At 34.7% G+C, this 27400-nt stretch overlaps 1 protein-coding gene across 1 annotated transcript in view; it reads right to left on the minus strand.

Annotated features, from left to right (window-relative positions):
- Positions 1-20579, minus strand: part of LOC120425812 (poly(A) polymerase type 3-like) — a 34085-nt gene extending 13506 nt beyond the window's left edge. The window contains exon 1 of the mRNA XM_052707017.1: positions 20532-20579. Within this exon, the coding sequence (XP_052562977.1) occupies positions 20532-20579 (48 nt within the window). The remainder of the gene's footprint in view (positions 1-20531) is intronic.
- Positions 20580-27400: the final 6821 nt, after the last annotated feature.

Here is a 27400-nt window from a genome sequence, read left to right on the forward strand (position 1 = left end):
TCGAATAACTTTTTGTTGATAAACATCAAATTTAAAGTGATGCTCAAAAGAGATTTTATTGGTCCCTCAAAACATGTCAAAACATTTTGAAAATGATCAATTCTCTACGAAATCGGTCCTTTTTCTTTAATTTTAATTTTTGTTTTTTTTAATCCGACTGAAACTTTTTTGGTGCCTTCGGTATGCCCATAGAAGCCATTTTGCATCATTAGTTTGTCCATATAATTTTCCATACAAATTTGGCAGCTGTTCATACAAAATTGATATATGAAAATTCAAAAATATGTATCTTTTGTAGGAATTTTTTGATCAATTTGGTGTCTCCGGCAAAGTTGTAGGTATGGATAATGACTACACTGCAAAAATGATACACTGTAAAAAAAATGGTGATTTTAAATTTCACTTTTTGTCATTAAAACTTGATTTGCTATTTTTTTATTTGACGATATATTTTAGGGGAAATCAAATGCCAATTTTTCAGAAATTTCCAGGTTGTGCAAAACATCTTTGACCGAGTTATGAATTTTTGAATCAATACTGATTTTTTCAAAAAATCGTAATATTGGTCGCAAATTTTTTTTCAACATTCAGATTTTTGAATTTTCATGTATCAGTTTTGTATGAACAGCTGCCAAATTTGTATGGAAAATTATATGGACAAACAAATGATGCATAATGGCTTCTATGGGCATACCGAAGGCACCAAAAAAGTTTCAGCCGGATTAAAAAATACAAAAAAAATGAATGACCGAAATCTCAGAGAATTGCTCAAATCTTTAAACTCGGAATTCAAGTGACAAAAAGTTAATTTGAAAAATTGATCAAAAAACATAGCAAAAATAACCTAAAAAAAGTTGAATCAGCTAACCTAAAACAACTAGTTTTGAAATGTAAAATCATTTTTTTCAGCTGGAAAATAAGTAAAATTTAATACTTTTAATGATTTCTAGCAACAATAAAAATAGATTGATAAACTGTAAGTTTTTTTTATATAATGAAGCAATATTTTGTAAGGTACCCGAGATATATCCTTCCCGTGCTTTAACAATTTGCAAATAAATTAATTAATATCAAGAGTTATATTTATTATAAGAATGGAAACAATTTTAATTTCATTAAAATAAATTATTACATTTTTAAACCGAACTGAAGCTTAAACATTTAAAAAAAAAATTGGAATAAAAATCACCAGGCATTTCGATTTTTGTACATTGGTGATTTTTATAAGTTTATACAAATTTTATGCAAAACAAAAAATATAATAGAAGCAACTAAAAAAGGTTTTTTGATGGCATCGCCCTAAGATAATTTTAGAATATGTTTGAAATTTTTTTGGCACTTTGTTTTTGTTTGAATGTCATACATTAATATACATTTTTGTTGCTTTATTTGAAGAACGTTTAGGATATTTTTATCCCAGAGCCTCAAGTAATAGTTAGTTGAAATAAAATGTAGAGTAAATTTTGAGCAAAATCAAATTCATACCTGGGTAATTCTCCGCCAACTCACACAGCAGTTGCCCCGACCCCTCTTCGATTTGCGTGAAACTTTGTCCTATGGGGTAACTTTTGTCTCTGATCACGAATCCGAGGTCCGATTTCGATGATATCTTTTGATGATCTTCTATTTTTGAACATGCGAAAAAAGAGGTGTTTTTCAATAATTTGCAGCCTGAAACGGTGATGAGATTGAAATTTGGTGTCAAAGGGACTTTTATGTCAAATTAGACGCCCAATTTGATGGCGTACTCAGAATTCCGAAAAAACGTATTTTTCATCGAAAAAAACACTAAAAAAGTTTTAAAAATTCTTCCATTTTCCGTTACTCGACTGTAAATTTTTTTGGAACATGTCATTTTATGGGAAATTTAATGTACTTTTTGAATCTACATTGACCCAGAAGGGTCATTTTTTCATTTAGAACACAATTTTTCATTTTAAAATTTCGTGTTTTTTCTAACTTTGCAGGGTTATTATTTAGAGTGTAACAATGTTCTACAAAGTTGTAGAGCAGACAATTACAAAAATTTTGATATATAGACATAAGGGGTTTGCTTATAAACATCACGAGTTATCGCGATTTTACGAAAAAAAGTTTTGAAAAAGTTGGTCGTCATCGATCATGGCCGTTCATGGTCACCCGCTACAGACACGGACGACGAAACAAAGAGAAACGCAAAAAGTAACTTTTCCAAAACTTTTTTTCGCAAAATCGCGATAACTCGTGATGTTTATAAGCAAACCCCTTATGTCTATATATCAAAAATATATCAAAATTTAGAACATTGTTACACTCTAAAAAATAACCCTGCAAAGTTAGAAAAAACACGAAATTTTAAAATGAAAATTTTGTTCTAAATGAAAAAATGACCCTTCTGGGTCAATGTAGATTCGAAAAGTACATTAAATTTCCCATAAAATGACATGATCCAAAAAAATTTACAGTCGAGTAACGGAAAATGAGAGAATTTTTAAAACTTTTTTAGTGTTTTTTTCGATGAAAAATACGTTTTTTCGGAATTCTGAGTACGCCATCAAATCGAGCGTTTAATTTTACATAAAAGTCCCTTTGACACAAAATTTCTATCTCATCACCGTTTCAGGCTGCAAATTATTGAAAAACACCTCTTTTTTCGCATGTTCAAAAATGGAAGGGGTCGTACCGCCCCTCCGTCACGAGATATCAAAAAACTGACCTCGGATTCGTGATCAGGGACAAAAGTTACCCCTTAGGACAAAGTTTGACGCAAATCGAAGAGGGGTCGGGGCAACTTTTCCCGATTTCGTGTGAGTTGGTAGAGAATTACCCACCTTTTCTAAATCAACGAAGTTCATGTTCCACATTCTCACGTACTTTTCAACTTCAACGCCTCCAGACGAAATCAACCACCTCTTTCCTATTTTTTTCCACCCAAAAAATTCCTCGTCACACATGTCAAACATGTCGTTTTCAATTTTCATACCAAAAGTATTCCATTCTTTCTTTCTACTTTGAAAAAAAAAAAGAGAAGTTCTACTCCACTTTATTGCAGCAAGTAGCTTCCGCAAGCATTTTCGTCATTTTTAGCAACTTTCTACCTTTGTGAAGAAGTACCTAGAGAAGAAAGATATTGTGATCTACTCTCGTTTTCTCGGGGAAAATGTTTTCAGTAAAAAGTCGAAAAGAATTTCTGAGCCTTTATCTCCGCACACACATACTGTGAATACAGGCAAGGTAGGTTGCATACCTTCAGGAGCAATAAAAGGGACAAGTTGGCCAAGTGCAGTCTTGAGGCTCGGTTGGCTGCATACTGACAGGGGTAAAGTTGGCAGAGCATGGTGTCAATTCGCTGTGATGTTTGCAGTTTTTGGTGGGTTTTTGACGTTTCGGTTTACTTAGGTGTCTTCCTCAGGATCTGATGCATTTTATTAAGCTTTTTCCTTAAATTTATGTAATTTTTTATCATTTAGGCAAGGTGTTTGTTTGAGCAGCTACCATGCCCCATCATACGTTACCACACACCTATGCCAAGACTTCTAAGGATGGTCTTCTAGCTAGTTTCAAACTATTTTTCCCACGACAAGGTTCCTACCCCAGCTGCTCAGGAAGGATATTCGTCGAGTGGTTTTTCCTTCCTGGAGTTCTTTGTGTGGTGTGGCACCTTCGCCTGGCTGCTCCTGATAATGCCAACCTGGAACCACGTGGCAACCCCGTCTCCAAAAGAAGAAGGACCGCACCGGGAGGAGAAGCGAGTGCTTTTGTAATTTAAATTTATCACCTTGCAATTTTCGGGAGCACGTCAATTGGAAATTTTCAATAACCGCGAAAATGTGGGCAAAAAAGAAGCTATGGCTAAAGTTAACTTATTGACAGTGTGTATGTGTGTGTGAGAGAGAGTATGTGTGATGATTTATGTTTGAGGGTAGAAGCCAAAACTCGAATTTGAAAAGCGCAGGGTTAAGTGGAGGTGAAATTCTTCGAGCGAAATTTATTGAGGGTTTTTCTTTCTGTTCTACCCGGCTTTTGTGGTTCTTCTCACATCATGCGGTGGAACGACGGAACACAAACCATAATCTTTGACTGCTATAAATGGATTTGTCGATTTATTTCGCTATTTATATTAGCACGTGATTTTACGTTAAATGCTTGAAAATCAGAGGTTCTTCATTCTTCTTAAAGTTAAAATATGTTATTTCTAAACACATGATATTTTTATCATTTTATTCATTTTATAGTTCTTCCCAAAACTCCAACCCTTGATCACATTGTATAATTGGAACCCCTGGCGGGCGCACTTCCTGCGGCAAATAACTTTCCAGAAAAGTTATGATTCTGCACCATTTCTCTCCAATCTTCTTCCCGGCCCATCCCTGAAACACCTTCGCTGTCGATTTTGCAGCAGTGACTCCTCGCTCTCTCACGGCGGCAGCCAGCCAAAAATTATTACCTTAGGATTTAAATATTTATCTGCCTTAGTGGAAAATTAAATTTTCATAAGCGGCGCACACTTTCGAGGAGCCCCCGAAACAACCGCCCCCAGAAAACCGAAACCGAAACCTCGCCGAAGAAAGCATACTCCAAGGAGAGGCTTTTAGTGCGCGGAAAGATTAACTTCTTGCATAAATTAGGCGCAAGTTTTTGGTGGGAAGTGGAGAGGTGTGGGGATGCTCTTTCGACAAGGTGTTTTTCAATGGGGTACCGTAGCAAAATGTGACTTTATTCACTAAATTGTGTTTAGCTTGATTTTTTAAAAAACTTTCACAAATTAAGCATAATGTAAACAATAGTAATCACAGCATGTTTACATCTAAAGATGATGTTTACAAAACGTAAGTTATTAGTTTAGTTTTTAATGTTAATGTTAATGTTCTTTCTCATTTGCAGGTGACAAATTGATGAGTTATTGAATCATTTTAAAACTTGTTTATTATTGAATTATTTCCACCTGCTCGGGAAGTCCCAATAGGTCTTAGAAATGAATTTGCATTTCTAGAGTTTTTTGAAGGTCTTATAAGCTATTGTGTTTCATATGTTTATTATAATAGGACCTTTAAAAAAACTCTGGATTTGTAGATTCGGATAGATTTCTCAACAAGTAGCAACAAGACCACACAGAAATCGTTACAATGTTGTGAGTGGATACACAAAATAAAATCAATGGCAACTATAATACTGATTCCCGAGTTGTCAGAATAGCTATGACTTTATAAAAATAAAATGTTGATAATCCAGTGTTATGGTAAACAACACCTGAGCAATTCTCTACCAAAACCGGAAATGGATTTTATTTGTATTTTTTGATTTGGCTCAAAATTTGTGGGGGCCTTCCCTATGACCAAAGAAGCCATTTTGCATCATTAGTTTGTCCATATAAATTTCCATACAAATTTGGCAGCTGTTCATACAAAAATGGTACGTATATATTCGAAAATCTGTAACTTTTGAAGGAATTTTTTGATCAATTTGGTGTCTTCGGCAAAGTTGTAGGTATTGTTAAGGACTATATAGAAAAAAATAGGTACACGGAAAAAAAAATTTCCCGATTTTTTTATTAACTTTTTTTTCACAAAAACTCAAATTCCCAAAATACGTATTTTTTGATTTTCGAGATTTTTTGATATGTTTTAGGGGACAAAAATCCGCAACTTTTGAGCTATAGAGAAACTTGGTCAAAAAATCTGCCGCCGAGTTATGATTTTTTGAAAAACTGGTGATTTTTGGAAAAAATCGAAAATTCATACATAAAATTTTTTTGACCTCATTTTTTTATGCAAAATTGAATTTGCAATCGAAAAGTACTCTACAGATTTTTTGATAAAGGGCTCCGTTTTCAAGATATAGCCACCGAAAGTTTGATTTTAGCGAAATATTTGCAGTTTTTCAATTTTTAAAAATAGTGACCACGAGTGACCATTTCTAAAAATATTTTTTTTGAAAAGTTCAGAAAATTTGCTATAAAATTGTCTAAGAGACATTGAAGATTGGACCTCTGGTTGCTGAGATACAGCGGCTTAAAGAAAAAGAAACACGAAAATTGAAGTTTTCTAAGTCTCACCCAAACAGCCCACCATTTTCTAATGACGATATCTCAGCAATTAATGGTCCGATTTTCAATGTTAATACATGAAACATTCGTGAAATTTTCCGATCTTTTCGAAAAAAATATTTTTAAAAAAATTAAATCAAGACTAACATTTTAAAAGGGCCAAACTTTGAATATTATGCCCATTAAAAATGCTAGTATTGATTTATTTTTTTTTCAAAATATTTTTTTCGAAAAGATCGAAAAATTTCACGAATGTTTCATGTATTAACATTGAAAATCGGACCATTAATTGCTGAGATATCGTCATTAGAAAATGGTGGGCTGTTTGGGTGAGACTTAGAAAACTTCAATTTTCGTGTTTCTTTTTCTTTAAGCCGCTGTATCTCAGCAACCAGAGGTCCAATCTTCAATGTCTCTTAGACAATTTTATAGCAAATTTTCTGAACTTTTCAAAAAAAATATTTTTAGAAATGGTCACTCATGGTCACTATTTTTAAAAATTGAAAAACTGCAAATATTTCGCTAAAATCAAACTTTCGGTGGCTATATCTTGAAAACGGAGCCCTTTATCAAAAAATCTGTAGAGTACTTTTCGATTGCAAATTCAATTTTGCATAAAAAAATGAGGTCAAAAAAATTTTATGTATGAAATTTCGATTTTTTCCAAAAATCACCAGTTTTTCAAAAAATCATAACTCGGCGGCAGATTTTTTGACCATGTTTCTCTATAGCTCAAAAGTTGCGGATTTTTGTCCCCTAAAACATATCAAAAAATCTCGAAAATCAAAAAATACGTATTTTGGGAATTTGAGTTTTTGTGAAAAAAAAGTTAATAAAAAAATCGGGAAATTTTTTTTTCCGTGTACCTATTTTTTTCTAAATAGTCCTTAACAATACCTACAACTTTGCCGAAGACACCAAATTGATCAAAAAATTCCTTCAAAAGTTACAGATTTTCGAATATATACGTACCATTTTTGTATGAACAGCTGCCAAATTTGTATGGAAATTTATATGGACAAACTAATGATGCAAAATGGCTTCTTTGGTCATAGGGAAGGCCCCACAAAGTTTGAGCCAAATCAAAAATTACAAAAAATAAAAATGGTCGAAATCGGCCGGTTTTGTAGAGAATTGCTCACCTTTAAAAGCCAATGAAAAGATTACTAATAAACTATTGAATCATTATTATATTCAAGTGTTTATTTTTTGTGTTTCAAAAAAACAATGAAAAGAAAGCGATGCATCGAAAAATAGAAAACTTCAACGATGTTTTTAAAGTTTTAATCGCAGTTCTTTTCAACTTCATATAAGATTAGTAATAAAATGCGAAGAAGATTTGTGTTTTGCTAAAATGTTTATTTTTTGTATCCAATGAGTATGACTTCAATTTACGACTGTTAATTCGTCTCGAGATTAGGAATCATTAATTTTGAACTATCATCTGGTATGTGCTCAAAAAATCATATCTCAGAATCCTGTTATTGAACTTCTCCCATTTTTTAGTATGTTATGTAAAATTGTCCGAGGAATCCGATAAAAATATTTCCAGACATAGGCTCTTTGATTCAGACACCGTCAAAACGGCATTTTTATGTTTCATCTGACCTTTTCATATGTTAGGCTAGATTTTTGAAACTTTTTACTATTTTTCTTTGAAAGGCCAACTTATCACCTTTATTTTGCGTTTTAGACAGCTAATATCAGTTGAAATGGCGGGGAGTTATAATTTTTTAAAAAAGTGGTTTTTTGCGAAAATCGACGAAAATTGCCATTTTTGAGACCACCCTAACAAAGCGTAGGTCGAATCTATGACATTTCCCCGAAACCCACATTCCCGAAAAGACATTTCCCCGAATGCCACATCTCCGAAAAGACACTTTCCCGAAATGTCATTTACCCGAAAATCATTTGGCCACATCCCCGAATGGCGACTTCCCCTAAAAACCATTTCCCCGTATGGCCACTTCCCCTAATTTTTCAAATCCCCGAAAATCAGTTTCCCGAATGACCATATCCCCGAACGGCCATTTCCCCGAACGCCTTTTCCCCGAACCCGGTCAGGCGGGTATGCCCGTTGCCCAGAACCGCGCGCGCTGTTCTGGACAACGGGCATACCCGCCTGACTGGGTTCGGGGAAGTAGCGATCAATGAAGTATCATGTCCACAATTGAACGTTCAACAAATTTCGAGATTTTTACGAGCGTTTTATTCCAGCTTCACTTAAATTTTGAATATTTTCCAAGTCTGTGGAATTAGAGGATTCGAATTCCGGATTCTGAGGTTTAGTTACTCCAACTGCCTTTCAAACAGAACTGACTTCGCCGAATCCAACAAAAACTCCGAATATGACAAATGATGTAGAGAAGGAGAACATCTTGAGCAGAGTACATAATTTCCAATGAACAAATCTAAATAGCTGCGTGCCGCTTAATTAATTTGCCTATTTTTCTCATTTCGTCGCAGTCGAGCTAACTTGTCGTACGTCGATTTTGGGCCAAATTGAATTAAGAAAGCCATTTTGTGCAGCTCTCAATGCCCAAAACTCGATTTCAATTCTGAGATATTCAATAAAAACCGAAAAATTTTGTCTCGTGATAACTTGACACACTCTGAAAATTGCTGTAAGTGCGACAACTGGCCAAAGAGGTTTCAGATCAGAATGCGTTTGACACACGTACATGCCCGACTACCGTAAACGATTGTAATTATAATTCGGGACCTCAGTAACCAAATTCAAACAAATTTCAGGACAATGCACAGAATGGTCAACAAAATAAAACGTGATTGTTATTGTTTACATAGCGTGCTCTGTGTTTCGTTTATTCAAGGTCAAACACTAACACGCATTTTTCTCGGAACGTCAAAAAGCGACAAACGACAAGATAGCACGACAGCGTCGATTTAATACATTGATCATTTCGCTTTTCTTTGCATTTGAAAATCGAAATACAGTCCAGACTCGGATATCCAAAGGCCTTGTCAAAAGTTCACTTCGGGTAATAACCCCTAAACTAATTTAAAGTGATTTATTAATTTTAAACCCAAAATGGCGGTGATGAAATATTAAAAAAATGCATTTTGTAATTCAATAATCAACTATTCAGATTTCACTAAAAAGTTTAACAAAATCTAGAACAAACTGATTCCTGCGTTTCGAGTCGTCGCTTAAAGATATCGGTGCTGTGCAATCCTTACCACGTGGATACCGTTTTGGAAAATTGTGCTTTGCTGAAAATTGTCCATGCAAAAAAAAAAAAATCTTTTTTATTGAACGTGGATGATCTCAAAACCTTGCTTTCTTAAAGTTTCCGCGTGGTTTATGAATGGCCTTCTACGGTTATTTGTTTTTTTCTTTTTTTTCATATTTAAAAACACACGTAGGAGAATTTAATATTAAGGTCATACTTTTGTAAAAATATCCCTAAAAAACAATTTAGTTTATATCTAAGTTAATATCATTCGGGAAAATGGAACTTACGGGGAAATAACCATTCGGGTATATGTAAATTCGGGAAAACGACAGTTCGGTAAAATGGTAATTCAGATAAATGACATTCGGGGATATGGAATTTTCGGGAAAATGATTTTCGGGGAAATGGCACTTTCGGGGAAATGATTTTCGGGATTTCATATTATTTTTTCGAAAAGTTCATAATGTTTAATTTTTTTTACAATAAAAACTTGACCATTAGTAACTGTTGCTGAGATAGCTAATATCTCTGTGGAAATGTTGGGATAAAGCTGATAAATCTTAAATTTTCTCGTTTTTTTTTTCTTCTTTTATTCGCTGTATTTTAGTAACCAGCAGTCCAACCTTCAATATCTCTTAGGCAATTTGATTTGAAATATTTTGAACTTTTAGAAAAAAAACTATTTTCAGAAATCATGAACAATCATGGGTTGCACTTTAAAAAAAAACTAAAAAACAATTTTTTAGTTAAAGTTAAACTTTAAGTTGCTATATCTTGAAAACGGTGCACTTTATCAAACAACCTGTAAACTACTTCACTTTCACGGATTTAGGGTAAATTAAGTTTTGTAAAAAATAGTTAATCTAATATTTAATCGGCCAAATAAATCAATGACTACAACTTTGCTGGAGACAAACATTCCATCAAAAAATTAAAGATTTTCGAATATTTACGTACCATTTTTGTATGGACAGCTGCCAACATTGTATGGAGATTTATATGGGTTAACAAATGACACAAAATGGCTTGCAAAATAGAAAAGCACCCACAAAATTTGAGGAACCAAATAAAAAAATAACAAATAATGAAACAGGCTGATTTTGTGGAGAATAAAATTGTTAAAATTTTAGATGAAAAATTTCTTTTTGAATTTGAAAAAAAAAATTAACTGAATATTTGCTTATAACTTTCCATATATGAGCAACTCTCTACGAAATTAGCCGATTTCGACCATTTTTATTTTTTGTATTTTTTTGATTTGACTCAAACTTTGTGGGGGCCTTCCCTATGACCAAATAAGCTATTTTGTGTTATTGGTTCACCCATACAAGTCTCCATACAATTTTGGCTGCTGTCCATACAAAAATGGTATGTAAATATTCAAAAAATTGAGAAAAAAATAGGTACACGGAAAAAAAAATTTGCAGATTTTTTTATCAACTTTTTTTTTACTAAAACTCAATTTCCCAAAATACGTATTTTTTTATTTTCGAGATTTTTTGATATGTTTTAGGGGACTAAAATCCGCAACTTTTGAGCTATAGAGAAACATGGTCATATATTTTTTTCGAAAGGATCGGAAAATTTCACGAATGTTTCATGTACTAACATTGAAAATCGGACCGTTAATTGCTGAGATATCGACATTAGAAAATGGTGGGTTGTTTTGGTGAGACTTGGAAAACTTCAATTTTCGTGTTTCTTTTTCTTAAAGCGGCTGTATCTAAGCAACCCGAGGTCCAATCTTCAATGTCTCTTAGACAATTTTAAAGCAAATTTTCTGAACTTTTCAAAAAAAATATTTTTAGAAATGGTCGCTCATGGTCACTATTTTTAAAAATCGAAAAACTGCAAATATTTTGCTAAAATCAAACTTTCTGTGGCTATATCTTGAAAACGAAGCCCTTTATCAAAAAAATTGTAGAGTAGTTTTCGATTGCAAATTCAATTTTGCATTAAAAAATAACTTCAAATTTGCGTTTGCATGAAATTTGGTTTTTTTTCCAAAAATCACTATTTTTTCGAAAATTCATAACTTGGCGGCAGATTTTTTGACCATGTTTCTCTATAGCTCAAAAGTTGTGGATTTTAGTCCCCTAAAACATATCAAAAAATCTCGAAAATCAAAAAATACGTATTTTGGGAAATTGAGTTTTAGTGAAAACAAAGTTGATAAAAAAAATCTGCAAATTTTTTTTTCCTTGTACCTATTTTTTTCTCAATTGTCCTCAACAATACCTACAACTTTGCTGAAGACACCAAATTGATCAGAAAATTCACTCAAAAGTTACAGCTGTTTGAATATTTACATACCATTTTCGTATGGACAGCAGCCAAAATTTTATGGAGACTTGTATGCGTGAACCAATGACACAAAATAGCTTATTTGGTCATAGGGAAGGCCCCCACAAAGTTTGAGTCAAATAAAAAAATACAAATAAAATCCATTTCCAGTTTTGGGAGAGAATTGCTCATATGTTTGATTGAAGCTGCAATAAATTTAATATTTTAAGAGTTTCAAGAATTAATTCACATAAATTTATGCATTCATTGAAATATTGGCAATTCAGTGCCCCGATCTTTTTTCCATTTACACAGATTTCAACCAAGTTTTAAATCACTAATTTGGGTTAAGTTCCGTATCAGTTCAAATTCACTCCACTCCACTGTTTCCAAACTCTCCGTGCCCCAAACCCCAAATCCAATCGAAGAAAGCAACCAAGTCACCGCGCGCGGCAATTTATCTGCTCGTCTGCTGCAGCTCTACAGGCAAGAAGAGACCTCTCGTTCGCCGGATGATACCGCAGTCACGTTGTAAATATTTGCCGAAACCACGTGAACCCGTAATTAGTCGTTGAACGTGTCCCGAAAAATGCGCTCAATTAATTTCCCCGCACAAACTCTCCAAGACGGGGGGCCACCACCAAAATCAGCACGAGTTCTTTGAGACCTCTCCCAGATTACCGGGGGTCCCCAAATTGTGGTGGGCAGTAGCTGCCAGGAGACAAGATTTCGGCACACAAAATTGCAGAACCATGTTCCGAGCGGCGTGGCGTGACGCTGAGTTGGATTTGGCCACGGTGTCGCGTCTGTGATTTGTAATTGACCTCCGGACTCCCCTTCTCACCCCTCGGTCCACAGTCCTTAAGTGGTTATTTTGGAGGTTGGTCACTTTGAAGCTATCGGCGTGAAACGTGTTCGAATTGTTGTTAATTTATGGGTTTCGGTGTGCTGGCCAGAACAGTTCTTTGCAGAACTAACGGGAGACTTGGACGCCGGTCCGGGCTGGCCGTCAAAGGGCACGTGGGCGGAGAGCAAGAGAAGTCGATTGGTGACTAAAAGCTGAAACAAAGGAGAAACGAACCGTCGTAAGCCGTCGTTTATCAAAGTGTCATCCTGTTAAGCGGACGTTAATTTAAAAGGCTTTACGCGGCTCTCGTGTCCTGTCCCGTAATTCCGTCCAGGTTCGATGTATTGGAAGGGGGGGAGAAGGAAGGGTATCGGTAAATGATAGCCTTGATGCAATTAGCTTGTTTGTTGGTTGTTTTAGTTGATTGGGAGAAACAAGCTTTGACTTTTCATTGCATTTGATTTTTGGTATAAATAATGCCCATTTTATAATTGAACATCTTTAAAAGGTGAAAGAGTTCAATAAAAAAAAAACTAAATTATTTGTTTTATTGAAGCTACCAGCAATTGTTTGAACTGTTTTAAGACAAGAAACAAGAAACAAGAAACAAGAAACAAGAAACAAGAAACAAGAAACAAGAAACAAGAAACAAGAAACAAGAAACAAGAAACAAGAAACAAGAAACAAGAAACAAGAAACAAGAAACAAGAAACAAGAAACAAGAAACAAGAAACAAGAAACAAGAAACAAGAAACAAGAAACAAGAAACAAGAAACAAGAAACAAGAAACAAGAAACAAGAAACAAGAAACAAGAAACAAGAAACAAGAAACAAGAAACAAGAAACAAGAAACAAGAAACAAGAAACAAGAAACAAGAAACAAGAAACAAGAAACAAGAAACAAGAAACAAGAAACAAGAAACAAGAAACAAGAAACAAGAAACAAGAAACAAGAAACAAGAAACAAGAAACAAGAAACAAGAAACAAGAAACAAGAAACAAGAAACAAGAAACAAGAAACAAGAAACAAGAAACAAGAAACAAGAAACAAGAAACAAGAAACAAGAAACAAGAAACAAGAAACAAGAAACAAGAAACAAGAAACAAGAAACTAGAAACTAGAAACTAGAAACAAGAAACTAGAAACAAGAAACAAGAAACAAGAAACAAGAAACAAGAAACAAGAAACAAGAAACAAGAAACAAGAAACAAGAAACAAGAAACAAGAAACAAGAAACAAGAAACAAGAAACAAGAAACAAGAAACAAGAAACAAGAAACAAGAAACAAGAAACAAGAAACAAGAAACAAGAAACAAGAAACAAGAAACAAGAAACAAGAAACAAGAAACAAGAAACAAGAAACAAGAAACAAGAAACAAGAAACAAGAAACAAGAAACAAGAAACAAGAAACAAGAAACAAGAAACAAGAAACAAGAAACAAGAAACAAGAAACAAGAAACAAGAAACAAGAAACAAGAAACAAGAAACAAGAAACAAGAAACAAGAAACAAGAAACAAGAAACAAGAAACAAGAAACAAGAAACAAGAAACAAGAAACAAGAAACAAGAAACAAGAAACTAGAAACTAGAAACAAGAAACTAGAAACAAGAAACAAGAAACAAGAAACAAGAAACAAGAAACAAGAAACAAGAAACAAGAAACAAGAAACAAGAAACAAGAAACAAGAAACAAGAAACAAGAAACAAGAAACAAGAAACAAGAAACAAGAAACAAGAAACAAGAAACAAGAAACAAGAAACAAGAAACAAGAAACAAGAAACAAGAAACAAGAAACAAGAAACAAGAAACAAGAAACAAGAAACAAGAAACAAGAAACAAGAAACAAGAAACAAGAAACAAGAAACAAGAAACAAGAAACAAGAAACAAGAAACAAGAAACAAGAAACAAGAAACAAGAAACAAGAAACAAGAAACAAGAAACAAGAAACAAGAAACAAGAAACAAGAAACAAGAAACAAGAAACAAGAAACAAGAAACAAGAAACAAGAAACAAGAAACAAGAAACAAGAAACAAGAAACAAGAAACAAGAAACAAGAAACTAGAAACTAGAAACTAGAAACAAGAAACTAGAAACAAGAAACAAGAAACAAGAAACAAGAAACAAGAAACAAGAAACAAGAAACAAGAAACAAGAAACAAGAAACAAGAAACAAGAAACAAGAAACAAGAAACAAGAAACAAGAAACAAGAAACAAGAAACAAGAAACAAGAAACAAGAAACAAGAAACAAGAAACAAGAAACAAGAAACAAGAAACAAGAAACAAGAAACAAGAAACAAGAAACAAGAAACAAGAAATTTTTTATACAAAATAGTAATTAACGTGTAAAAATTTCTATATTTTTTTGTAGAGTAACAATGCATTCTAAATTTACAAAATGGATATTTTGGACAGCTGCTTTGCTTTGACAATAAAAAAAAAACTCTGCAAGAAGTTAACATCATTATCCCACATGTTTTAGCACTAAAAAGCGGAGAAATTAAAAACTTTTCTCCTCATTAGAACATGTCGCATCAAACATCTAAAGCTCGCTCGCTTGTCAGCAGCTGCATTTTTCAAGCATAAAAACCTGCTTCCAAGAGTACAAAAAAGCCAAAGCTGATAGTTCTGCAGCAAACATCATTCTGGTGCATTTCCCTTTTTTAATAGCATCACCGCCAAAAGAGCAAAACTTGGACCAATTGGGAACGGTGAGGGAGGGGGGAGACTGCCCCATAACTAAAGCTAATGTCATCGTAAAAGGAGTTTATTTGTGTATCAGATCTAAATTTCGCCGCTGCAACGATACCCGGGGCGGCTCCTCGGGGCACGTACGAAACGTAAAAGGACTGACGCTTGGCAACTTGCTTGCCTGAGGGTTCTTCCAGCCTGGACCTAAAACATTGTCCGGGATCCCTTTGGGAGAGCCCTTTTGGATGTGTGACTGTGGAATAAAAGATAGTCTTGCAAACGCACAACCCTCCCAAAGGATGCGGTCCAGGCTTCATTCCGAGTTGAAAAAGTGTTGCCAAAGCAGCATTCTGGCCGGCTAAGCGTATGTGCATACATTAAGGGGAAGTGCGAGCTTCTTCTTCTCTGGAGGGGCAAACAAACATCCCAACCTCGGCCACGTATCAGGCAATTAATGTATGTGCATTTAAATCAAATATAATCTTTTTTCTTCTCCTGGATTTCTTGTCGTCCTCATCTGCAACACAGTTCTGCCGCATGATTCGGATTTTTTTCGTCACGTTTTGTTATTCTGGCCAGCACGCAAATTCTTTGATTTTTGTTTAATTTAAATGAAATTGTTTGGTAATAATGGTTTATAAAAATGTATGAATTGAATTGAAGTCAAACGAATCAAATGTTTTCAAAACAGCCATTTGATAGAAGTTTTAAAATTTTAATTTAAATCATGTTAAACTAATTAGAATCTAATTTTTTCATGACATTCTTTCGTACAATGTTCTACGAAATATAGATAAGCAATGGAGTTCCGAATGTGAGTGACAGTTTGACAGTTCGGGAAATTACGAGCCATGGTTTCAACATTTTAATGAAAAAAGTGTTTTAAAATGCATTATACTGCCCCTGATCGCATAAATGTCCCATATGCATTTTCATCGTTTTTGAGTTATTGATGCAGTTTTGTTCAAAATCGTGAGATCTTTCAGAAAAGCATATAACATCCAGTACTTTGTTCTAGAAATCAGGAGGAAATCCAGTTTTTTCGTGAAAACTTAACACGTAGCCTTATGTGTGGGACAAACTTGCCTTGCGTTTTTCTTAGGTTGCCGTTTTTGCATATGGGACATTTATGCGAACATGCGCAGTATACACCTGTCCAGTTGTTTTGCCATCATTAGTTTCCAAAATTTCTAAGTATTGACGGAAATTTTATTTTTCTGCGAAAAATATTTTTTTTTGCGGTGCTGTACATTGCAATTTTATAAAAATTCAAAACATTTTCAAACAAGCCCAAACATGCTAAATATGATTATCAATGCAGAAAAATGCATTTTTGATTGTTTTCAGTAGATTAGATTTCTATTTTCATGAAAATTTTGAAGTTTTTTGTAATTTTTTTTGCCCCCTGATTTTTCAGACCAATTTTGAAGGGGGGGCGACATAAACTTTGAAAAATATTTGCAACGGCCTTAAAAAATCCAAAAAAGAAATATCACCATTCCACAGTGGTTCAGATCGCAAAATTAACACAGCAAAAAATCCGATGGTGAAATCCCATGCAAAAGGACTGGCGCCTTAGCCCACTCGGCCAACAGACCGATGAATAGCTGAAAGGATAAACGCATATATAGGCTTGACATTTCGGTCAAGTAAGTTTCCCATACTGATGGGCTACATATTTCAAGGTTTAAAATTACATAAAATTGCATAAAATAATGCAAATTTTTATTTTACACCCAGGCCTTTTACACGCAGCTGGATTACTACTAATTTGGCTGTGAAATGGAAAATGGATTTTCCGAAAAATTTTGAAGTTTTGAAGCTTTGGTGTCTTCAGAAGAGTTCTTGCAAATGAAAAGGGGCAACTTTTGATTTGTTTGAAAATTAGGGTGGTTCACGATTAGAGTGATTTTGAAAATCTAACTTTTCAGGAATATTTTTGGGATTTTTGTTATCTTCTAAAAAGTTAATGGGATTGCCAATTCAAGCAACTTTGTTGAAGACACCAAAATTCCATCTCGTAATCTACGCCTTCTACGACCAAATCTATAGAAAGCATCTGAGCAAGCCTACAAAAATCAGTTTTTTTAACGTGGCAATTCAGGTTTAAGTTTTAGAGAAATGTGATGTTCGGTGCACTTTTAGAACTCTAAAAAATAAACATTTTTATTTTTGACAAGTCAATTTGGACTTAAAGGTCAAAAGTTACAGTCATTTTAAGGTAAAAAATATGCAAATTTAAAACATTCATATTTTTAAAAGGCGCAAGCCGTATTTTAAATGCCAGGTTGCATTTGAAAGAGGAGATCCAGCTCTACAAACGCTGAAAACTCAGGGGTGTTTTTCTTTAAACTCTAGATATCTTCATTTCAAAAAGTCTAATTTTCAAGGGAAACCCATATGGACCACCCTAAAGAAATTCGAATATTGTCCAAATATATGTTTTTCCATGTAATTTTGCCAACTGAATCTGAATCTGCCCTCAGAATTGAGCCAAAGTGTCAAAAAAACGATTTTGGCCATATTTTGGGTTTAAATGATAATTTTACATGAAAACCCCTCTTTTTTTTTTTGACACTAGGGCTCAACCCTGAATTACCACGTTCAAAAAACTGATTTTTGAAGGTCTGCTCAGATGCTTTCTATAAATTTGGTCGTAAAGGCGTAGATTACGAGATAAAATTTTGGTGTCTTCGACAAAGTTGCTTGGATTGGCAAGCCCATTAACTTTTTACAAGACAATAAAAATCCCAAAAATATTCCTGAAAAATCACCCTAATCGTGAACCACCTAATTTTCAAACAAATCAAAAGTTGCCTCTTTTCATTTGCAAAAACTCTTGTGAAGAACAAAAGCTCAAAAACTTCAACATTTTTCGGAAAATGCATTTTCCACTTAATTTTGCGATCTGGACAGTTCGAGCTTTTTTATCAAATCATTTAAAAAAAATTGTTATACAACAATACAGCAATTCCCCACGAAAACAGCATGGAAAAAAACAAAAGTCCTCGGATCGGGCTCAAAATTTTTCTGGGGGTTCCCTGGTCGAAATAATTAGACCCGTATTTTTTTGTTTGGCCATTAGGGTGACCTGCGCCGTGTTAGGGTGGTCTGAAAAATGGCCATTTTCGTCGATTTTCGCAAAAACCACTTTTTTCGAAAAATCATAACTCCTCGCCATTTTAACCGATTTCATCTGTCTTATACGCAAATGAAAGGTGATAAGTTGGCCTTTCAAAGAAAAATAGTAAGAAGTTTCAAAAATCTAGCCTAACATTTGAAAAGGGCGTATGAAACTTTAAAATGCCGTTTTGACGGTGTCTGGACCAAAGAGCCTATGTCTGGAAATATTTTTATCGGATTCCTCGGACATTTTTACATAACATACTAAAAAATGGGAGGAGTTCATTAACAGGATTCCGAGATATGATTTTTTGAAAATAAAATCCGGGTTTTTCGACGCGCCGCGCGCAAAAACCGGAGAATGACGAAATTGGCAAAAAATCAACTTTTTTCACTAAAACTGCGATAACTTTAAAATTTCAGCGATGACCTATACATGTCTGGGTACCAAAATTTTCGTAATTAAAAGACGCAACTTTTGGTACCCAGACATCTATAGGTCATCGCTGAAATTTTAAAGTTATCGCAGTTTTAGTGAAAAAAGTTGATTTTTTGCCAATTTCGTCATTCTCCGGTTTTTGCGCGCGGCGCGTCGAAAAACACGGATTTTATTTTCAAAAAATCAGATCTCGGAATCCTGTTAATGAACTCCTCCCATTTTTTAAGTATGTTATGTAAAAATGTCCGGGGAATCCGATAAAAATATTTCCAGACATAAGCTCTTTGGTCCAGACACCGTCAAAACGGCATTTTAAAGTTTCATACGCACTTTTCATATGTTAGGCTAGATTTTCCAAACTTTTTACTATTTTTCATTGAAAGGCCAACTTATCACCTTTCATTTGCGTATAAGACAGATGAAATCGGTTAAAATGGCGAGGAGTTATGATTTTTCGAAAAAAGTGGTTTTTGCGAAAATCGACGAAAATGGCCATTTTTCAGACCACCCTAACACGGCGTAGGTCACCCTAATGGCCAAACAAAAAAATACGGGTCTAATTATTTCGGCCAGGGAATTCCCAGAAAAAATTTGAGCCCGATCTGAGCACTTTTGTTTTTTTCCATGCTGTTTTCGTGGGGAATTGCTGAATATAGAAGTTGCATACAACATAAGGAGAATTCAAGAAAGATATGCTATTTTTAACATGATGAAGTTTTTCCATTTATGATTAAATAATTTTCTTCATGCATCAACACCAAAAGTTACAAAAACTGTAACAAATAGAATTTTGACAAAACTTTACTGAAATACTAGCATTTCCCTTTTTCTGAAAACCATCAAAACATATAAATTTTATTTCACTTATATTACTTTTAGTAAATATTTAGTTCATATCTGTAAAATCTCTGTAAAATAGGGGTAGCTTAGAAAATTGTTCAACTGAACGAAATTCTGTGGAATTTCACCAAGTCAAACATGAAAACTGCAGGAAAATGTCCAGCAACTTTAGAACGATACACTTTATATAAATAAAAGTAGAGTCATTTAAGATTTCAACTGGAAAAAATATATAAATCCGGTACCATAAAAAGACCGAAAAAAAAACAAAATAAACTCATTTTGGGAATTTATATTTTAACTGAAAAAAAATCTTACAAAAAATTGTGCTACCTTTTTTTCTTATTCACATTTTTCTAAAAAGCCCTTATTATAACCTAGAAATTTGCCGAAGACTCCAAATCGATCAAAAAATCCCTTCTCAAGATAAACATTTTCGAATATTCACATGTCCATTTGGCTTCATTTGCATGTATTTTATCCAAATAAAAAATACAAAATCAAATATTTATAATAAACATTTGAAATTCAATACTCGAATTAATTATACCGGTGTTGGTTATGTTGTGGTAAGCGTGGATTCCTCTCACTCCAGTTGGCCTAGGTCAATCTCATTCGACCCAGTTTGGAATTACACGAGACGAGTAATTACTGATTATGCGACAAAAAATTTGCAATGTCCTAAGTACAGTTTAATCAAATGAATAAAACTCCTACAGAATTCTAATTCTTGTTTTATCTTTTTAGTAAAACTATACATCCCTTAAATGGTCCTGATTTTGTTAGTGACTAAAAATCGATGGTCATTCTGCGGGCCACCGCAAAGGGCAGGGACGCCCACGCGGGGTTCAAAATTTATTGAACTTCAAATGAAGTCAAATTAATTCAAATTTATTCCGCATCATAGCTCTCTTTTTGCACTTTTCCTCATTGCATTCGATTCATTTGGCGGCGGCGACGACTCCTAACGATATACCCAGTTTGATCCCGATTTGTGCCCCCCGTTGGAGAGATCGCCAACACTTGACCGGGTTGCATGCCGTGATCCCAGCATTGAGATAAATCCAACCGCTAATACTGCAAACGGTCAACTCCTGCTGCTGCTTCTTCTCTTTCTGATGCTGCAAGTGCATCTCTTGCCAATTCTTCACTTTACCTTCATGCGATGCAATTCATGACATTTTTTTTCTCTCTCGCAATATCCACAAAAGGAGGGACCGCGCACTCGCGTAACCAATCGTCGTAAATATCGGACGGATTTGGTCAGGGGCTGGTCCCTCGACGGCACAGCGGACTTTCAGGGGGTATGTAGAATGTTGTAGCAGCAAAGACAAAGACTGCAAAGCAGAGAAGGCAAGAACAAAATAATGAATTAATGTACAAATCGGGCGAATTGGTCCCGGTCCAGGGAGTTGAGGTGAATCTCTCCAACGGTCCACACACTTGGCAAACTACTGTCACAATCTCGGGACGCGAGCGCACGCCACGGAAGATCTTGGACCGAAGGACTACCAAGAGATATTTTAACCTGCGATATGGTCATTGAGGGGTACGTCAACAGAACATTAGTTTAAGTCATAGAGTAAAAAGTAAAAAGTAACTTTTGCTTTAAATACAAAACATTTTTTGTCAACACTTTCCATATTAAACACAAAAAATTTATCTAATGATGAACCCCTCGTTCCAGTTCATTGCTTGCCGTCTACTTGACCACGTCGAGATGTCCGTTCGCAGTGGAACTCCCGCTATCCGAAAGGATCTCCAAGCAACCGAGAAGCAACTGTGCCTCGCCTGCTACTGCCTACTTGTGATTCCCGGGGTATTTAATTTGCATTGAAAGGAAAAGAACTGTGGCAAATGAACGCGGCCCGCGACCGTAAAGACATCGAGACCCCGCGCTTTTGGGCTGATTGGAGTTTTGTTCTGTCGCGTAAAGACATCTCTGATTGCATTTATGCATGCATGCTCCGGCGATGCGATGATCTTTCCCCGAAGAGGTAGTAGGTTTAAACGGCAGCAGCGGGACTTTGGAAGAAACTGAGAGGCGTTCAGCGATGGTGGCAATGTCAGTGCCAACAACATATCTGATCGGTTTGCTCGATCGACGAGTTTCAATATGCAGCGGTTTGCAGGAGGTAAAATCTTTGTAAAAACATCAATGCTTCAAAATATGAGGGAAAAGTCTTTCCACTGCAATGTTTGATAGAGCTGTAATAAGGCTGGTACAAAATTTATTTAAAGTTTTTGTCTCCCCCCCCCCCCTCCCCCCATCCCTTCAAAGTTGGCCCGAAAAATCAGGGAGCAAATTCAAATTTTAAATCAATCAGCTGACATCAATTGAAAATGTATTACCATACAATAAGATTTTTTTAAGCATTTTTGGGTTGATTTAAAAATCTTCTGATTTTTTGAATATTTTCGATGAAAGAAGTTTGTTTGCTATCATTTTTGTTTTGTCAAATCTTACATTTTTGCCTTCCTCACACGGAGAAAAAAGAGTTCCCAAAATCGTGAACAAGCGTTCATGAAAATGGGAACCTCGAACAAAGTGTTCAAATCCCATGGTACGATTTTGAAAAACGTACCATGAAATTTGAACACTTTGTTCGTGGTTCCCATTTTTATGAACGCTTGTTCACGATTTTGGGAACTCTTTTTCCTCCGTGCACTTTACTGAGGAAAGGCTATAAAATCACTCGAAAAACGAACTTCTTAATTTGACCTCCTAGACCCACCTTCACGTATACATATCGACTCAGAATCAAATTCTGAGCAAATGTCTGTGGGTGTTTGTGTGTGTGTGTGTGTGTGTGTGTGTGTGTGTGTGTGTGTGTGTGTGTGTGTGTGTGTGTGTGTGTGTGTGTGTGTGTGTGTGTAGGGATGTGGGTCTGTGCACCAAAAAATATGCACTTGATTATCTTGAGACTGGCTAAACCGATTTGGACCGTTTTGGTCTCATTCGATCCGTCTTGGGGTCCCATAAGTCCCTATTGAAAATTATAAAGTTTAGTTAAGTACTTCAAAAGTTATGCTAAAAAAACGATTTTGACTAAAGTCCGGAAGATTGTAAAAAGGGTGGTTTTTGTAAGAAACCCCGTCATGCTATACATTTTTAGAAAGGTATTTGAAAGACCTTTCTAACGCGTCCAAGACATTGAAGATCTGACAACCCTATCAAAAGTTATAAGCACTTAAGTGTTATTTATGCACTTTTTGGAGGCCGGATCTCAGATATTTTGATGAAAACGTTGTCCGGATCTCTCATGCGAGTTGTCGTTGGATAGGTCATCAAAAGACCTGTCCAATGCATCCAAGACATTGAAGAACTGACAACCCTATCAAAAGTTATAAGCACTTAAGTGTTATTTATGCACTTTTTGGAGGCCGGATCTCAGATATTTTGATGAAAACGTTGTCCGGATCTCTCATGCGACCTGTCGTTGGATAGGTAATCAAAATACCTTTTCAACGGGCACGAATTAGATTGCAGATCTGACTACCCAATCATAAGTTGTAAGCACCTAAGTGCCCTGCAATATGAAGCTCTGACTACCCAATCTAGTGGTATGAATAATAAGTCAAATTGATAAAACACTGAAAAACACCGCCCTTTTGTGTCTTTTTTGGACAGCACCCTTTAAATGTGAGGAAGGCACCCTAGGGTGGATTAAGTAACGTTTTTAAACTAATGATTGCAAAAAAAATTAACTGGTGTAAAATGCATTTTAAAACACTTTTTCCATGCAAATGTTTAAACTATGGCTTGTTATTTACTCACCTTGATTCCTTAGGCAAAATTAAGTACCGTAAAACGGGGTGACTTTGATAGGATTGCGATTTTTCCGCAAAATGAAGAGTACAATTAAAATACGTAAGAAATGGTTCAGAATCATATTGACCGTGGTAGAGAAGTGTTCAAAGTACCTCAAGAAGAACTTTTCATAAATTTCATAAACTACAGTTAAGAAATGTTGATGGAAGTCATTATTTTAAACTTCTCAAAGTGTCATGATTTTCTCAATGAACATGATTTTTAATCGGAAAACGGAATGCATTTTCGGAATCTTTGGATAAATTTGCACTAGAAGAAGGTTAAAAAAGTTTGTAAATAATAAATAATATGTGTTTTTGAAACACAATTAAAAAAAATCTCCAAATTTATAGGCAATTTCAGTTGAACAAATTTCATGTAAAATGTGAAAACTTGTGATTCGTGCTTCGAAATCAGTATAAAATGCAATATGAATCGATAATTTTATAAACAAAACTAGTTTTAACAAATTTGAGGCAAAATTCCGACTTTTAACAATCTATATATCTACATATATAAAAAATTTCGACGGTTTTGTTCGAACGCGAATCAGTTCAATACGGAGCGTCGGATCGAGGTGCTCTTTGTTGCGTTGGGTACGTATAAGCCCAAGGAAGGTTTATACGCTAACTAATTGACACTTTGGCCACTCTGGAACCGATTCCGGAAAATCTGCCGATTCTATGGGAAAAGTTAAGTATAATCAAATTTTGATCACAGGAGGCTGAATAAGCAAAAAAGCATAAAAACGTCAGGAAACAAAAAAAGGGCAGGACGAAGTTTGCCGGGAAGAGCTTGTTTTACCTAAAATTTATATGTATTTTGTTAAAAAGCTTATAAACTTAGTTTACTTAACATTAACGATTTTTTTCTTACAAACTATATCAGCTACTTTAGTGATGGTACATTTAACGTACAAATAAAGTTTGAACATCTTAAATATGATTTTAACAAGAAAAACTATCACTATCAAATTCACCCCGGAATTAAAACTAACATAACGTTTAACGTAACTATTTTTCTAAACACTATTGAAAAAACTTTTTTTCCAAAATAGTGCATGGACTTTGTGTGGCCTGCTCCAGTACATGATTTAAAAATAATAATCTTGAGAAAAACCTTACCTGTTGGAAAATATTCTAAAAACAAGTTGAAATCCTATCAAAGTCACCCCGATTTACGGTACCTACCATTAATGGCTGAAGTTTGAATGGGAAAAATCACAAGTTAGAGGGTGACGGTTTTCGAGATTACGGCAATCGAGAGTTGAATTTTGCAATTTCCCGGAAATTCCTGGGACCCGGGAGCTTAACTATTTTTGGCAAAATATTTGATGTTTTTAACTGATTTTGAAATATCAATAACAAATTTATAAATAAAATTTGTATACATTTTTGATCATTAAGTCATTGTTTTCCAACGCAATATAAGTTGAATACCGAACCGAAAAAGCTTACCAATTCTGCTGATACACCCAAAGGAAAAATATATCTCAAAATCTGCAACAGTGGATTTGCTGTCACATTTTATAACATTTTTTGCAGCAAGCCCGTAGAGCATTTTTGCCCGCGTGTAAACATTTCAGCGATCTGCAGTTCTCACCAACACATATAATGCTTGCCCGTCTCCAAGCAACACTTCAAAGAGAAGAGTATGTTGGTGCTCTGTCTCTCACAATTCATCAAGCGTCCATGGCGCGGTGGTAGCGTGTCGGATCAATAACCAAGAAGTTGGGGTTTCAATCCTCGTTTTGTTAAGAGTTTTTTTTTTTGTGCAATACAACCAAAAAGCCGTCGGTAATGTCGATAATTGTCGGTAACGGGCAAAAATGTCATACCCCTATATCGCAAAAAATACATGAGGACAGTCTTCATGCAGATTCTGATATACTTTCATGCCGCCATGCATCACAAGTTCAATTACAAGTTCAATTCAATAGTTTTTTGGGTCTGAAAACTGAACCGAATTTTTTTTTCGATAATAAATTCACAATGAATATTTATTCCTGAGATTAACGAATTTGTCTGTGTCATAAACTTGTTGTTTGATTTTTTTACAAAACTTGTACAATAATTTAAATATCAATTTGCAAGATCATAATCTTTGCTATAAAAATCCTTTGCAACACTTGAAAGTTATTATTTCATTCTTAACTGTTGATGAACAGTAGGCTTTCCTAAACATTTAAAAAAATGCTAGAGTTTTACTTAAATAATAATTGATTTTTGATGCCTTTTCGAAAATCAGAATGACATGCCTCAAAATTTTGAAATATGGCTGGTGCAAATTTTATTTAAAGTTTTTGTCTCTCTGTCTGTCTTTTCAAATTTGGCCCGAAAAATCGGGGGGCAGTTAAAATATTTTTTTCAAAAAACTTAAAAAAAATTAATGGAAACTTAAGTGCAATCAAATTTTCGATGTTTAGTATCGCAAAAGTTTTTTTTTTGCTTTTTTTTTGTTTTCGTCAAATTTTAGGTACTTTTTTGAAATCTAGTGATAGAAAAACAACTGAACCAGTGTAAAATGCATTTTAAAACACTTTTTGCATTCAAATGTTGGGACTATGGCTTGTTATTTCAATTTTAATAACGCCTTGGCGTTCTCGATTGCGAGATTCCTACTCGAAACTAGGTGTCCGAAGGCTTGATTGTTGAGGCAATTGCAAACCTCTTTTTACACCTTAGCTTCCATCCACCTCGGGATTCGAACTGACGACCATTGGATTGTTAGTTCAACTGCCTACCAGCGGCTCCACCGAGACAGGACCCAGGGAGACTACTCCTACACCTGGACTGAGCTAACGACCTAACCTTTTCAGGTTAGACCGGGACCAACATTTACTTCCCGTCCGACGGAAGGCGTGATCAGACAAATCTCGTCTCGAAAAATGCCACCGGGACCGTCTGGGATCGAACCCAGGCCGACTGGGTGAGAGGCAATCACGCTTACCCCTACACCACGGTCCCGGATACAATTTTAATATATTTTTTATTTTTCTCATAACTCAATTTGTGTTTATTTTTTATTTTGCTAAATATAGCCAGAGTAGCCAGAACTATGGGAAAATGTTCACCAATTGTATCAAGGACATTTTTTTGGCCATTTTGGCTTAAACTTTTTTTAAAAGTGAAATTTTTTAAAGTTGATTTTTTTAATTATTGATACAGTCCAGACTCGATTATCGGAAACCTCGATTATAAGTTTCGATTACCCGAAGGTTTGTATGGGACTTTGGATAATCGAATCAGGAACAAAAAAAAAATATTTATTTCAGACTTTTTTATTTTCTTATTTTTAACATCAAATCTGGAGCAACATTTGAAAAGGGCGCATAAGCATTTTGACAGCTAGAACTATTTTGCAAATTCCGAGAAAACTGGTAACTATTTAACAAAACCCGCAGCGTTAGAAGGTAGCTGGGAAGGCACATCGAGTTTTGTCAAAGAGTTACCTGTTGGCTTGGAATTTGCAAAATAGTTCCAACAACCAAAATGCTTATCCGCCCTTTTCTCGTGTTGCTCCAGAAATTCGAGTTCTTCGACCCCATTTTAGTCAAATTTGAATGCTTGATTGACTGTAAAATTAAAAAAAGCATTTTTTCAATATTTCATCACCGCCATTTTGGCCACAATCTTGGACCTAAAAATTTGAAATCTTTTTTGAGTTGTTTATCGAAAATGTTGTGCGAACGAAATATTTCATAATTTTTTAATCGTTTTAACATTCAAATATTTTGGTTCATTGCTCACTTGAATATTTGGCCTGGTCTCAGTAAAATTTTATATTTTTCAAATGTTGAACAAAATTAGTAAGCCGTCAGCCAATTTTTACTGATTTTATTCAACATTTGAAAATATGTAATATGTAGTTGGAACCAAGCAATAATATTGAAATTTCATAATTAGCTAATATTAAGAAATCAATATCAAAATCAGTTATTTACTAGCGTGAAAAACATGTCTCAACAATACCAAATTGAGTTATCGGGTATTTTGATAACAGAATGAGTTAATTTTCGAGCAAATCTCTGTTATTATTTTGTGTTATTATAATAGCTAATCTGGAGCTAAGTTCTGATCTCCTGACAATAACAGAATTTGAACTTTTCCAGTTATTTCCACCTGCTCGGGTTAAAAAATATGA

The sequence above is a fragment of the Culex pipiens genome, chromosome 2 (genome assembly GCF_016801865.2).
Source record: "Culex pipiens pallens isolate TS chromosome 2, TS_CPP_V2, whole genome shotgun sequence".
NCBI lineage: Eukaryota > Metazoa > Arthropoda > Insecta > Diptera > Culicidae > Culex > Culex pipiens.